Source organism: Sminthopsis crassicaudata, chromosome 5 (assembly GCF_048593235.1).
Source record: "Sminthopsis crassicaudata isolate SCR6 chromosome 5, ASM4859323v1, whole genome shotgun sequence".
Taxonomy (NCBI): Eukaryota; Metazoa; Chordata; class Mammalia; order Dasyuromorphia; family Dasyuridae; genus Sminthopsis; species Sminthopsis crassicaudata.
In genome coordinates, this window is record NC_133621.1 from 33186068 (window position 1) to 33201429 (window position 15362).

Below are 15362 nucleotides of genomic sequence, written 5' to 3' on the forward strand. Positions count from 1 at the left end.
ATTTCAGCTTTCAATAACCATTTAATGAGTAGCATAATTATATAAGTATGGTACCTCAAGTACTATACTCAATAATTAAAAATAATCTCATCTTTAAAGTGAAAGCTCTGTAATTATTATTTGACTTAACCAGGACCACTGTTATGATCTCCTGTGGCACCTTAGATTGCTCAAAGTGGATGGAAAGTATAAATTAAAATTGGGCAAATCATTAAATTATTAAGCTTTAACTATGCTAAAAATGAATGTAACATCATATTTGAAATTACATTATAAGAATTAGGAATATGTAATGTAAGCAAGTTCTTGCCTACTAAATTTCTTAATTTAAGACTTTAAACAATGTACCCAATGGTAGTCTTATGGCTTCTTTTTTTAAAAAAAGAAAAAGAATTTACAAATTTACAAAGATAAATAAGTTTAATACAATTTGAGGAGGGGAAGAGCAATGACAACTGGCTGGTGGAAGAGAAGGGAGGAGTTAAGGCAAAACCTTGATAATACAGCTGAACCTCGGAGGAAGATAAGGATTTCTAAACAGTGGTGAAGAGTATACACTGTAGAATTGGGGATTTAGGAGGTACCTCTCCGGCCTTTTCTTCCAGGCCAACTCCCCGAGAAATCTTGCCTAGAACACGCCTGACCCCGTGTTTCCTTGGAAACCTCCTAGGATTGCAAGGGCAGTCGTGGGGCCAAGTGTGGGCAAGCAGGCTGTGTTTGGTCGGCTCCCAGAGCGTGTAAAGAGGAGGAGGATGGTGTCAGCTCCGGAGAAGAGAGAGGCTGGGTTCAGACTGTGAAAGCACTTTGCCCCAAGCAGAGACATTTGAATTTTGCTTTAAATGAATTGTTTCCGTCTTGGCCCAAAGAGATTTTAAAAAAAACTGTCCTTTAATTAAAGTCAGTACATAGAATGAAATCTTGGCACAGGCAGGGAGATATATTGAGTTTGTTGTCCTTGTTAAGTAGATGCCAAGTAAAGTTTGCTCAATTAACTCATTTTTGCCTTTTTGTCTTTAACTGGCAACTAAGACTCTTGTCAGTCAGTCAATAAGCATTTATTATTAATTATGTGCCAGGCCTTGTACTAAGTATGATACAAAGAAGATAAAAGGAGAATACAAAAACAGTAAATCTGTATTTACATATAACTAGGTATCTGTAAGAAATGTATGGACTAATGGCAGGTAATTGCAGAGAGAAGGCACTAACAACTTGGGAGGATAGGAAAAGTCTCCTGAAAAAGGTAGCATATTACCTGGGACTTGAAGGAAGTCCAGGAAACCTGAGAGTCAGAGAGAGGCTGGTATGTTCTAGGAATCAGGGATAACCTGCACAGAGGTGTGGAGATGGAGCTTCACAGAAGGGTTGGAGCATATAGAGGAGACAGAGGGTAAGGTATAGTGGAACCCGATTGGAAAGGGAGGGAAGAAGGATCCAAATTGTGAAGTGCTTCAAATGCTTAAAAAACAACAACAACAACAACAACAACAACAACTACTTTATATTTAATTATAAAAGTAATAGGAAGCCATTGAAATTTATTGAGTAGAGGGTGCAGAATAACCAGATCTTTTGGGAAAATAAATTTGGCTGATCAATGGAAAATAGATTGATGTGGGGTGAAAAGGTTATTGCAGAAGGCCAAGTGACAGCTCATGACCAAGCAAGGGTGGTGGCCATGCGAATGGAAATGAGAAGCAGGGGAAGCACCATATAGGAGATGGGGGGTGAGTGCTAGGAAAGAATGCAGGGTAGCCTGAGAGGCTAGAAGAATGCTGGTCCCCTTGTAAGTAAATAAAAAGTAAAGAAGAGAGTATTTGGGGTACTTTAAGTTTATGATGTATATAGGACATCCGGTTTGAGATATCCAAAAAATATTGTAATAGCAGGAGTCTGTTAACTACCTAATAGGTGTAAGGTCCTAATGATAATTACAGTAAAAAACTAGAGACATATAGGTGTATGTATAATTTATTTATACACACATACATGCAACAAATATGTCTGTGGGTATGTATACACAACACACTACTCTCCAGGGCTCCCTATTACTTGGTTTAGCCCGCCTGTGGCTCTGCACTATAGAGGCTGCCCACAGTCCCCTCCTTCCTCATCTAGGTCTGCTTGTTTCCTGGGCTTTCTTTAAGATTCAATTAAAATCTTATTTTCTACAGGAAGTCTTTCCCAAAACTTCTTAATTTTGGTGCCTTCCCTTTCTTAATTATTTCCCATTTATCCTGTACATACTTATTGGCTTGTCATCACCCCATTAGACTGTAAACCCCTAGAGGCCAGGGACTGTCATTTGCCTCTCTTCTATTCCCAGTGCTTAGCATAGGACCTATGTCTCAGGCACTTAATAAATATTTATCAACTAAATGACAATCCATGAAGCCCCCTTCCCCCCCAAAAAAAAAATTCAATTGAATGAAGACTCCTTCTTCAGTAGTGATGATGGCCAAAGGTGGTGCAAGAGAAAAAAGGAATATGCTAACAATTCTCATTTTTAGATCATCTATGAATATTTGTACAATTTACTTGAACAATTGTTTTAAATGTAAGATTTCTCCTCTGTTGTCCAGTAAAAGGACATGGCAGTAAATCATACCATTGTTGACTTCTTTGCTATAAACTAGAAAAGCAAGTTGCAACTAAATGAAAGAAAGGATGGCATATAAGATATCCCTTGAGAGGCAAATAAGGAGTTGGAGTTGGCATTTTCATGTCCAATGACAACGAGAAACAGCATTTCACAGGACATTTTGGGGGGTTTTTTCATTGTAGTGTTCATGATTTGTAAAGACACAACCATGAAGATAATTGAAACTTATGTGCCAACATCTGGTGCAGAGCATGAGGATGTAGAGAAATTCTAGGAAGAATTTTATGACACTCCAAATTAAGTCAACATATACTTAAATACTCAATGATTTCAAGGCAAAGGTGGATAGAGATGATGGAAATTTTTTTGGAAAGCATGGGTCAAAAGTAGAAAGTGAAAAAACCTTATAGAAGCTGTCTGCTGCCCACAAGGAATACTTTTGTCAGAATCAGAATTGGACACCGTTGGATGTGGTTAGCAATAAATAACACTACAGAAATTGAAGCTGTGACTGTATTCTTAGACAAAAAATGATCTTTAATGGAGGAGCCATTTCTACATCAGATCTCTGTGTACCAATAACATTTTTAGAACAAAGGTTTAAATGAGAAACATTTGAGATGGGAGGAAGATGTAGCTTCCAATGGAGGAGACTTTGCCACAAGCTGTTCACCTTGTTTGAGACAATGGAAGGCTGGGTGTGTAGACTGGAGAATCTGGGTTTGAATCCTCCTTCTGACACTAGCACTGAACTCCAAGGCAAATCATTTAACTTAAGATGCTTCAGGAAGGTACTTAGGTTCACTCAGCCCTAGTATATTCTGTACTCTGCACTCCCAAAATCAAAGATCTATCACATAATATTTGCCTATTGACACCCACCCCCGCCCCCCAAAAAAGGGCAGTGGAAAAAAGAGCAGACATGAACACAGACTCACAAAGATCCTGAAAACCATCACAGTGAGCCAACCCTTGGTTGGCATATGGACTTGGTTGTCTGGTGGATAGTATGTTGGACTTGGAGTCAGGAAAACCCAAATTCAAATGCTACCTGAGCATTTAAAAGCTTTGTGTTGTGTCAAGTGAGTCACTTCCTGTTCCTAGTCTCAATTTCCTCATCTGTAATAACACCTACGTTACAAGATTTTTTTAGGAACAAGTGAAGTGACAAAGGTAAATGACTTCATAAATCTTTAAGTGCTTTATAAAAGTTAATTTTTATCTTTTCCAAACAGAGAAAATTACATTCTCTGGGCAACATGGGTTTAGAATAAATATTTGTTTATAAAATCTTTCACATGATGACAGTGTGAAATTATGAGTAACATATATATATATATATATATATATATATATATATATATATATATATATATGTCCTCAGTGCTTTTAGGGGCAGTGGAATGAAGAAAGAAATTTATTGGAAGCCTTGTTTAAAAACAAACTAACTTAACTATCTCAAGATAACATTTAAAAGAAACAAACAACAAGCAAAATTGGCAAAGTTGTGTCAGAAATTCCAGATTAAATTGAAATGATATTAATGAAAATCAGGGTAGGTAAGAGAAATGCCAGTTTTATTAAGACAATTCTTGGCTGGGCTTGCTGAACATTGTTGTATAATGTCTGGGCTAGCTTCCTGGATGGTCTCAGGATCAGTCAGAGTCAGGATCAGTCAAAGTCCTTGGTCATTAGGGGGGAAAATGAAAGAGGCAGGCAAGCTGCCAGGCAGCTTGCCAAAGATATCTCCTGGACTCTGGAGTCCAGAGACCAAATTCTCTTTCCTCCTCGTCCTGTGGCAGAGTGACTCTGACCTCTCTCCCCAGCCCTCCAATCCTTGCTTACGATTACCTCACTGCCATACATTCATCAAGCAGCAATGGTGAGGAGAGCCATCACATCACCATCTCATCTAAATATATGTATATAGAACCATTATCTCACATCAGGTAGGTAATTAACCTTAAGTGCCCTGCTGCCTCAAGTATACCTTTTCAGAGTTTTATCCCTCTACATTGTTTAACATGGCTCCTTTCCTTAGATACATGCTGGGCTTCCCTTGGTTCTTCTCCCAGCCGTCTTCTATCTCTGGGCCCTTGTATTCACTGTCTCCTGGGCCTGGAAACCTTTCTCATGCTTCCTTCCAGCTCAAATACTTCCTGAGCCCCTTCAGTGCCCTCCTTTCCAAACTATCTTATATTTTTATGTTCCTTTGTTATCTCTCTAAAAAGAATGTAAGTTGTTCCACAATGAGGCTTTTTTCATTTGTTGTACTGGGTACCACCACTCCTAAAGGTGATGCAGTAGTAATTCAGGTTCAGAGTGCTATGGCACACAATAGGTACTTATTAAATGCTTTTTATTACTATTCACTTATTAAATGTAAATTGTTAGTTCCTTCAAATAATCTGTTTTGAGAACACTTGTACTGGTTAGGTAATACCTAGAAATACTGCAGACCCTCCCTTCATGAGCATTCCGAAGTATTTGCTCTAACTCTTCACATAGTGACTGTGTATCATCCAGAGAGGGGGAATCAAAGCTTGTGGAGATGTTCCATCAGGGTGTGAATGTGGGGTCATGAACTGTCCAGCAGGAGAAGAGGAAAAGAGGAGAGCCTGAGAGCTAGATGCATGGAAGTGTAAGCACTGATTAGGTGCCCACAGTGGCCAGATGCAGCTAACTCAGTTTTGAGAATATAAATACAACCAAGCAAAACAGTCTCTTCTGCCAAGAAGTTTATATTCTAATGAGGGAAGACAACCTGTAAAGAAAACCTAGAAAACAAACCAGCTACCTAGGGGGGAAGGGGAGGCAGAAAGTGTACATGGACAGGCTCATGTCCTGGACATAGAAAAGCTCAGAGAGTGAGGTGAGCCGGGCATAAAATGAGCAGGAAGGGATGGACAGGTAAGGTAGTGGGACGTGGGACACATGTTTCTCCAGGGTAGAAAGACAAGTGGCAAGGAAGGAAAGAAATCCAGAGAGCTAGAAGTATTTTGGGTTACCTTCAAGAGATGATATACATTTCTGATGACCCCAGACCTGTCCATGAAATGGAGACAAGCTTTCAGAAATCAGCAGAGATCAATCACTGCCCACACACTGAAAAGATTACCTTTTATAAAAATTCCAATTAAATACCAAATTTGAAATGCTGAAAATAAAAGGGTAGATTAATAAAATTGAAAGTAAAAAGACTATTGAACTAAAACAAAACTAAGAATTGATTTTATGAAAAAAAAATAACAAAATAGATAAACATTTAATTTGGTTAGAAAAAAAAATCAAATTGTTAGTATCAAAAATGAAAAGGGGGAACTTTCCACCAATGAAGAGGAAATTGGAGCAATAATTAGGAGTTATTTTGCTCAACTGTATGCCAATAAATCTGATAATCTAAGTAAAATGGATGAATAACTACAAAAACATAGATTGCCCACAACAGAGGAAGAAGTAAATTTACTTAAATAGTCCCATTTTAGAAAAAGAAATTGACCAACCTATTTATCAGATCCCTAAGAAAAGATCTCTATGGCTAGATGGAATTACATATGAATTCTACCAAACATTTAAAGAACAATTAATTCCAGTACTATGCAAACTATTTGGAAAAATAGGGAAAGAAAAAATCCTACCAAATTATTTTTATGACACAGACATGGTGCTGATACCCAAGCTGGGTAGGTAGAAAGAAGATTAAAAGAATGAGAGAGAGAAAATTATAGACCAATTTCTCTAATGAATATTGATGCAGAAATCTTAAATAAAATATTATCAAAGAGATTACAGCAAATTATCCCTAGGATAATTCACATGACCAAATAGGATTTAAACCAGGGATTCAGGGCTGGTTCAATATTAGAAAAACTATTAGCATAATTGACTATATCTATAACATTTAACAAAAATCAAATGATTATCTCAATAGATGCAGAAAAGCATTTGACAAAATCCAACACCCATTCTTATTAAAAACACTAGAGAGTATAGGCATATGTGGAATTTTCTTTAAAATTATCAAAAGCATCTATTTAAAGCCATCAGCAAGCATCATATGTAAAAGGGATAAACTAGAACCATTCCCAGTAAGATCAGGGGTGAAACAAGGTTGCCCACTATCACTATTAATATTCAATATCATATTAGATATGGTAGCTTTGGCAATAGGAGAAGAAACAGATTAAAGGAATTAGAATAGGTAATGAGGAAAGCAAATTATCACTCTTTTTTTTATATAGCTTTTTATTGACAGAACATATGCGTGGGTAATTTTTCAACATTGACCCTTACAAAAACTTCTGTTCCAACTTTTCCCCTCCTTCCTCCACCTCTCCCCTAAATGGCAGGTAGTCCCATACATGTTAAATATGTTAAAATATATATTAAATACAATTTATGCATACATATTTACACAGTTATCTTTGCTACACAAGAAAAATCATATTAGAAAGAAGGTAAAAATAATCTGGGAAGAAAAAAAATGCAAACAAACAATAACAGAGAGTATAAATGCTATGCTGTGGTCCATACTCATTTCCCAGTGTTCTTTCACTGAGTGTAGCTGGTTCTGTTCATTACTGATTTGTTGAAACTGATTTGGATCCTCTCATTATTGAAGATAGCCTCTTCCATCAGAATTGATCCTCATATAGTATTATTGTTGAAGTGTATAATGATCTCCTGGTTCTACTCATTTCACTCAGCATCAGTTCATTTAGGTCTCTCCAGGCCTTTCTGAAATCTTCCTGCTGGTCATTTCTTACAAAACAATATTATTCCATAACACTTATATACCACTCAGCCATTCTTCAATTGATGGACATCCATTCATTTTCCAGTTTCTAGCCACTACAAAAAGGGCTGCTACAAATATTTTTGCACATACAGGTCCCTTTCCCTTCTTTAAGATCTCTTTGGGATATAAGCCCAGTAGTAATACTGCTAGATCAAAGGGTATGCACAGTTTGATAACTTTTTGAGCATAGTTCCAGATTGCTCTCCAGAATGGTTGGAACTGTTCACAGAACAGTGTATCAGTGTCCCAGTTTTCCAATATCTCCTCCAACATCAGTCATTATCTTTTGCTGCTATCTTAGCCAATCTGAGAGGTATCTAGTGGTATCTCAAGAGTTGTCTTACAAATTATCACTCTTTACAGATAATATGGTGGTATACTTAGAGAATCCTAGAGAATCAACTAAAAAACTACTTGAAACAATTCACAACTTTGCTAAAGTTGCAAGGTACCAAAAAAAATCCACATAAATCATCAGCATCTTTATATATTATCAACAGAGTCAAACAGCAAGAGGTACATACATAGAGAAAATTCCATTTAAAATACCTGTAGATAATATAAACTATTTGGGAGTCTTCCTGCCAAGGCAAAGTCAAGAACTATATGAACACAATTACAAAACACTTTACATACAAAGTCAGATCTAATCAACTGGAAAAATTATAACGTGATCATGGGTAGTTTGAGCTAATATAATAAAAATGAAAATACTACCTGAACTAATCTATTTATTCAGTGCCATATGCATCAGATTCCCAAAAAATTATTTTACAGAACTAAAATAATAATAATAACTAAGTCCATCTGGAAGAATAAAAGATCAAGAATTTCAAGGAAATTAATGAAAAAAATGCAAAGGAAGGTGGCCTAACTGTACCATACTTAAAACTATATTATACAGCAGTGGTCATCAAAACCATTTGGAACTGGCTAAGAAAAAAAGTAGCTGATCAATGAAATGGGTTAGGTTCACAAGACACAATAGTAAATGATTATAGTAATCTTGTATTTGACAAACCCAAAGATCCCAGCTTCTGGGATAAGAACTCACTATTTGACAAAAATTGCTGGGAAAATTGGAAATTAATGTGGCAGAAACTGAACATTGACCTATGCCCAACACCCTATACCAAGATAAGGTTGAAATGGGTTTATGGTTTAGAGATAGAGTGATATGGATAAGTTTACTGTTGGAATACATGGGAGCCATGTGAGAGTGGTTGCTAGAGATCTGACCCAGAATGGATATCCTTCTGTGAGAGGATGATTCAAGGATATTGAGAAGCAATTGCTGTTCTCTGACCTCTTTGATTGAGAGGCCATCGAGTTGTCTGACTTCTCTCCTCTTTCCTCTGCCTTCAATTTATCTCATTCCCAGTCCGCAACACCTGTGTCAGCAAAGGCTGCCCTGCAGCACCTTCAGATGCTATGATCCACAGCCTTGGAGGCTCTCAGGGAATTGATCTGTCCCTTGATAATTCAACCTCTCAAATATGTGGAGAAGGAAGGTATTTGTGGCCAAAGAAGAACCTGGGGTACATTATTGAATACAATATGGATAATTTTGATTATATCAAGTTAAAAAGTTTTTGTACAAACAAAACCAATGGTCAGACAAGATTAGAAAGGAAACAATAAAATGGGAAAATAAATCTTGTATCCAAAGGTTCTGATAAAGGTCTCATCTCTAAAATATATAAAGGATTGACTCAAAATTACAAGAATTCAAGCCATTCTCCAGTTGATAAATGGTTAAAGAATATGAACAGATAATTTTCAGATGAAGAAATTGAAACCATTTCTAGTCATATGAAAAGGTGCTCTAAATCACTGTTGACAGAGAAATGCAAATTAAGACAACTCTGAGATAACACTTCATACTTCTTAGATTGGCTAAGATGACAGGAAAATATAATGATGAATATTGGAGGGGATGTGGGAAAACTAGGACACTAATACATTGTTAGTGGAGTTGTGAACTGAGCCAGCCATTCTGGAGAGCAATTTGGAACTATGCTTAAAAAGTTATCAAACTGTGCATACCCTTTGATACAGCAGCATTTCTACTGGCTCTATGTCCCAAAGAGATCTTAAAGGAGGGAAAGGGACCCACATGTGCAAAAATATTCGTAGTAGCCCTTTTTGTAGTAGAAGAAACTGGAAACTGAGTTGATGTTCATCAGTTGGGGAATGGCTAAATAAATTATGGTGTATGAATGTTATAGAATATTATTGTTCTGTAAGAAACGACTAGCAGGATGATTTCAGTGAGGGCTGGGAAGACCTACATGAAATGGTGCTGAGGGAAGTGAGCAGGGCCAGGATATCATTATACATGGCCACAATAAGATTATAGGATCATCAACTCTAATGGATGTGACTCTTCCCAACACTGAGAGAATCTTTTGTTGAAGAGAGCCATCTGCACCCAGAGAGAAGACTCTGGGAACTGAGTATGGACCACAACATAGCATTTTCACTTTTTTGTTGTTGTTGGCTTGCATTTTCTTTTTTCTCTCTCTCTTTTTTTTTTTTTTTTTCTTTTTGATCTGATTTTTCTTGTGCAACATGATATTTGTGGAAATATGATTAGAACAATTGTACATGTTTCATTCACATATATTGGATTACTTGCCATCTGGGGAGGGGTTAGGGAGAAGGGAGGGAAAAAATTTGGAACACAAGATTTTGTAAGATGAATGCTGAAAATTATCTATGTATGTGTTTTGAAAATAAAAGGTTTTAATAATAAAAAAATTTTTTTCTTTAAAAAAAAAAACAAAGAGATAGTACCTTTTAGATAGACCTCCAGATAAATGAGCAGGGTACTTAGACAAGAATTGCTGAACAGGGGAGGTTATGAATTAATGGCTCATATTGGAGGAGGTTGGTCTACTTTGATGAGATCTTGTAAGGATTGAAGTTTGCCTCCTAGGAAAAATAGATTTCCTAAATATTCAAAAAGATCATTAAACCTCTTTTAAAACATACATTCAAAATATGAAATTATTAAATTAACAAAACAGTTCATTCAAAGGGAATCAACACTAGAACAATTTGCCCAGGTCAGAAAGCTCTTAGTAGTCGAAATAAAGTAGTCACTGCAGAATTGATGCTTTCATATTGTGGTGCTGGAGAAGACTTGAGAGTGTCTGGAATGGCAAGATCAAATCAGTTGATACTTAAAGAAATTAATTCAGGCTATTCACTGGAAGGTCAAATACTGAAGCTAAAGCTTCAATATTTTAGCGACATAACAAGAAGACAGGAAGAGAGTCAAGGCAAAAAGGAAAGTAGAGGGCAGAGTTTGAGGTGGATAGTGACATGGAGACAATGAATATGACCTTGGATAGACTTTGAGAGATAATGGAGGGTGGAAGGGCCTAGCCTGTTGCAGTGCATGGGGTCACACAGAAACAAAAGAGTGAATGACCGCTCCTGGCTCTGGGCTTCATATCTATCATATCTCAGATCATATTCCTAGCTATCACCCTACCTACTGTTACATTAAATGAAGCAACTTATTCTCATGGGGGAGGTTTCTGCTCAGAATATATTCAGTTTGTGGAAATTAGATAGCTATAGTGACATGGTGTTTTTGTGTCATCACTAGTCAAAAATACAGTTTAATGGCCAAGAAAAGATAATAATGTCATATTTATTTAAAAGGTTTTAAATTAATAGATCCTAACGTTCTGGCCATACTGATGATGAACTAGCTTTTTATCCAGTGTGTTGAAATTATTGTGTTGCCCTTTCTACTGATAGACATTTATCTCATTTGTGCCTGTTAGTAATTTACATAGTGATTTACTTTTGATGATATCAGTGTCCAAGTCCAAAAAGCAACCATTTCTTCCCAAGAAAAATCATGAGGGACACTAAAACAATTTAGCTAGCATGTGTAGAACACATATGTAAACATGTGTGAATATATGAATACACTTATATTGCTTTTGTTGTTTTATTTCTGAGCATTTTGAGATTTTTTTTTTCTTTTCTAGGTGAATCCAATGAAAATGGAAGAATAAATCCTACCACAGACTCTGATGGAACTTTTATTTCCTACAGGTAGAGCTTATGTCTTATAATATTGCGCTCACATAACCTAATTCTTTCAGTAAATTTGCCCTAGTGCTAAAGCTTTCTGTTTTATGTTTTAGAATGTTTTCTGCTAATAATACTCAAACTTTCATAGTATTAGTCCATTGACCTCAAGAGAGTTTCAAGAAAGCTCAAAAAGAACTTGTGAGAATTGCACGTGTTTTACCTCTATTAGATTGCTTGCTGTCTGTGAAAAGGAGACAGGAATAGGAAGGACAGAGGGAGAAAAATTTGTAGCACAAAGTTTTGCAAAGGTGAATGTTGAAAACTATCCTTGCCTGTATTTGGAAAAATAAAAAGGTATTAAAAATTCATGATAGTATTAAATGCTATTTGTTAATATTTCTTTTGGGGGCTTATCAGGAAATAGGGAATTATATCTTGTTATATCTTGTGCAGTGACAAAATAACACACTGGTGAATAAAGCATGTACCCATTTGAACTTTTGGTAGGGTTTTCATCTCAATTTGAATTTTGGTTTAAATGTCTGAACATGTTTATGTTTTGATAGAGAAATCTAGGTGAGATAATAGATTCTTTGTTATTAGACAAACAAAATAGTTAACAATCAAACAAAAAGTTAAATCCTGAGTCTTATTTTCTGGAAAATACAATTTAAATAATGAGATTTTTTTTAAATGACAGTGACACATAGAAAAATGATATTTAATTTACAGCTCCTTATCTTTATGAGTGATTGATTTTCATGGCTTATTTTTCATGGAAGTATAAATTTACCATGAACATATAGAATATGGTCACAAATTTTAGAGATTTGGCATATTAATCAGCAGATATTTATTAAATGTCTACAGTATACTAAGCACTATGGTAGATGAAGGGAATAGAAAGAAAGAGGGAGAGAGGAAGGAAAGAAAGAGAGACAGAAAGAAAGGAAGGAAGGGGGAGAGAGAGAAGGAAGGAAGGAAGGAAAGAAGGAAGGAAGGAAGATAGATCCCTGCCCCCAAGGAATTTCTATTTGTTCTGTCAAACAAGTACAAAATACATGTGAAATAAAGACAAAGGTATGGGGCGGGGGGAGTTACCAGCAATCATGAACATTCAGCATGATTCATATACAGAGAATTGTTTGCAGAAAGTGAGAATTTCTAAGATGGAGAGGTGAGGGGAAAATGACATCTAGGTAAAACAGACTTTACAAAGGCATTTATGAGAGGTGTGATCTTATGTTTACAAGTACACTGTTGTGGGTGGATCCCATAAGTTGTGCAAGGGAATAATGTGTGCTAAGACTAGGAGGGAGGCAGGGCAAAGTTGTAAATGGTTTTAAATGCCAAAAAGGAGCTGGAAATAGAGTACTGCTCATCAGCTTTTCTATATTGTAATCACTGCTATATATTTTATTTCCCTATATTGAGATTATAAACTTCTGGTAGGCATGCTATTCTGTCTTATACGTATTTATGCTCCCCCTCTTTCCTCTATTGAAAGAGATTTCATTGAAGTTTCTAACTGCCAAACTGGGAATAAACCATAACAGAAAGATACCTGAAGAAAGGAGAAGACTGACTAATAGTCCAGAACCTGTCACTAATGAACCATATGAATGTTGGCAAGTAACTAGTGTACCTTGGTTTCCCAGTGTTTCTGATGGAAATAATATTACAGATTGTGTCCCTATCATAGGGTTGATCTGTTATATACAAAAACACTTTGAAAACCACAAAGTGATATAAAAATGGATAAAAGTATTGTTATTATTATTATTACTAAGTAGTAACTAAAAAGGGAATTAAGGATGTGTTTAAACCAGAGTTGGGGTTGGGGAGGGGGAAAATCCCACATAGTTGTAAATTTTGTTGACAAATTATATTTTGCTATATTGGTACTTTTGCTAATTACAGTAAATAAGAGATATATTATAAAGCACCCACTCAAGAGAAATGTGATAATATGAAAGCAGAGTATTAAGTTGCAGTTTCTTTTGTCCTTGTATAGTTTGAAGATTAAAGTATTTCAGCTTCAAGTATTACTGAATGATAATTGTATTTTGAAAATGAAGGTTCCAATATAACTTTGCACAATAATACTAAAGTTGTTAACTAATATATTTTTAATCAATGCCTGTCATTGTTTTAGCGTTAGAACATTAATTTATCATGGTAATTAAAAAAGGCAAGATGAAAAGCTAAGGTAGTTCAGTATATAGAAACTGGCTTTTAATAGTTGGCAGACCAGCACTGTTATTAAATAGTATTATAGTATTTAAGGTGTGAAATGAATATTTTCTGCTCAGTAGGCAATAGCTTCTCTAATATAATGAGCTTAGTTGTAAATTTGACACTTGGGTTAAATGCGGAAAAATTCGTAGAAGCACAGCTCTGGGTTTTATTTTCCTATCAAAATTAACAGACAAATTGATACAAAACTACACCGTAATGACAATAGGAAGGTTTTTTTCATTATTTTTTTTTTGGGGGGGGGGGTAAAAATCCAGTCTTCAAAATGAAAATCATTATGTTATTTTCCTATCATGATTTTCTTAAGCCTTACTTAAACTAATTAGTTTATATTAAACTAGTAGTTTATATTATCTAAAATAATTAAAAATTTTCATTTTGGTAGTACTTTGAAATAATGTGTAGATAGTTCAAGTTATTTAACTGCCTCCCGCTTTCTTTCTTAAATGAAACTTAAATGAAGGGAAACCTTAACATAGCTATGACAATGGAAGGAACAACAGAGAAGTAGGCCTGGGGCCCATTTGGAATGCCCTCTTAGCAGCAGGGGAAGGTGCCTTGCACCAGGGGCAGGGTGCTGCATACATCATCAGACTCATCTGTTAAGAGTGGCGAGTTCATGGTTTCCCCCTGTTTTTTGGATGAGGCAATTGGGGTTAAGTGACACACAGCTAAGAAGTGTTAAGTGTTTGAGGACAGATTTGAACTCAGGTCCTCCTGAATTCAGGCTGGTGCTCTATCCACTGTGCCATCTAGCTGCTCCATTCTGCTTTCTTTTCTAGTATTCAGGTGGAAGCTAAAATCCCATCTCTTTGGACTTTACCTCAACTAATTATAAAACGTTCCAGTAAGTTAAGTCAAACCATCCTCATTCTATAAAGCATACAGATTCTGTGACTCTTTTTCTTTACCACTTCTCAAAATACATTTAAACTCTGGCATGTGTCCAGTTCTAATCCTTAGTTTATATTTATTGGTCTCTATGTTTATTAGTGTTTTCTTATTCATCCCTTCATCTGTCTTTCATACTTGTATTTTCATGGGTATGCAGAACACATGTGAGGAAACCCTCTTTGGCCAGCTGTGCTATAACTCACTGTCTCAGGCGGGGAGGCACCTTAAAGCCTGGCTGAGGGTCAGACCTCTGGGACGTCGTAGTCTGAACTTCAATTCAGTTTTCCTGACTCTGAGGCTGGCGTTCTAGGGACTGTGTCTCATCACCTTTTGTTTATAAATCCATTCATGTTAAGGTTACCTTGTCATCGATGATATAAAACTCATATTTTTTTAATCGTGTCTGTTTATAATGCTAATAATGACACTATTAACTTGTCACTCCCAAGAATCCTTCCCATTTTGCAACTATAAACTATTTCTGAATGGAAAAATGAGAAGACAAAGTAACTTCTAATTATTATAGTAATAGCTAGCAGTTTTTATAGTTCCTACTATGTACAGGGGCACTATGTGCTAAAGTGCTTTTTAGTTATTGTCTCATTTGATCGTCTCACAACCCTGGGAGGAAGGTGCTATTATTATTCCCATTTTACAGATGAGGAAACTGATACTGATAATGTACAAAGATGAAATCACCTGCCCAGAGTCACACTAATAACTAAGAAGTGTTGGAGACCTGATTTAAACTCGGGTCTC

At 36.0% G+C, this 15362-nt stretch overlaps 1 protein-coding gene across 1 annotated transcript in view; it reads left to right on the forward strand.

Moving 5' to 3' along the window:
- Positions 1–15362, forward strand: part of TBC1D5 (TBC1 domain family member 5) — a 578427-nt gene that overhangs the window by 301721 nt on the left and 261344 nt on the right. The window contains exon 9 of the mRNA XM_074269720.1: positions 11408–11474. Within this exon, the coding sequence (XP_074125821.1) occupies positions 11408–11474 (67 nt within the window). The remainder of the gene's footprint in view (positions 1–11407; positions 11475–15362) is intronic.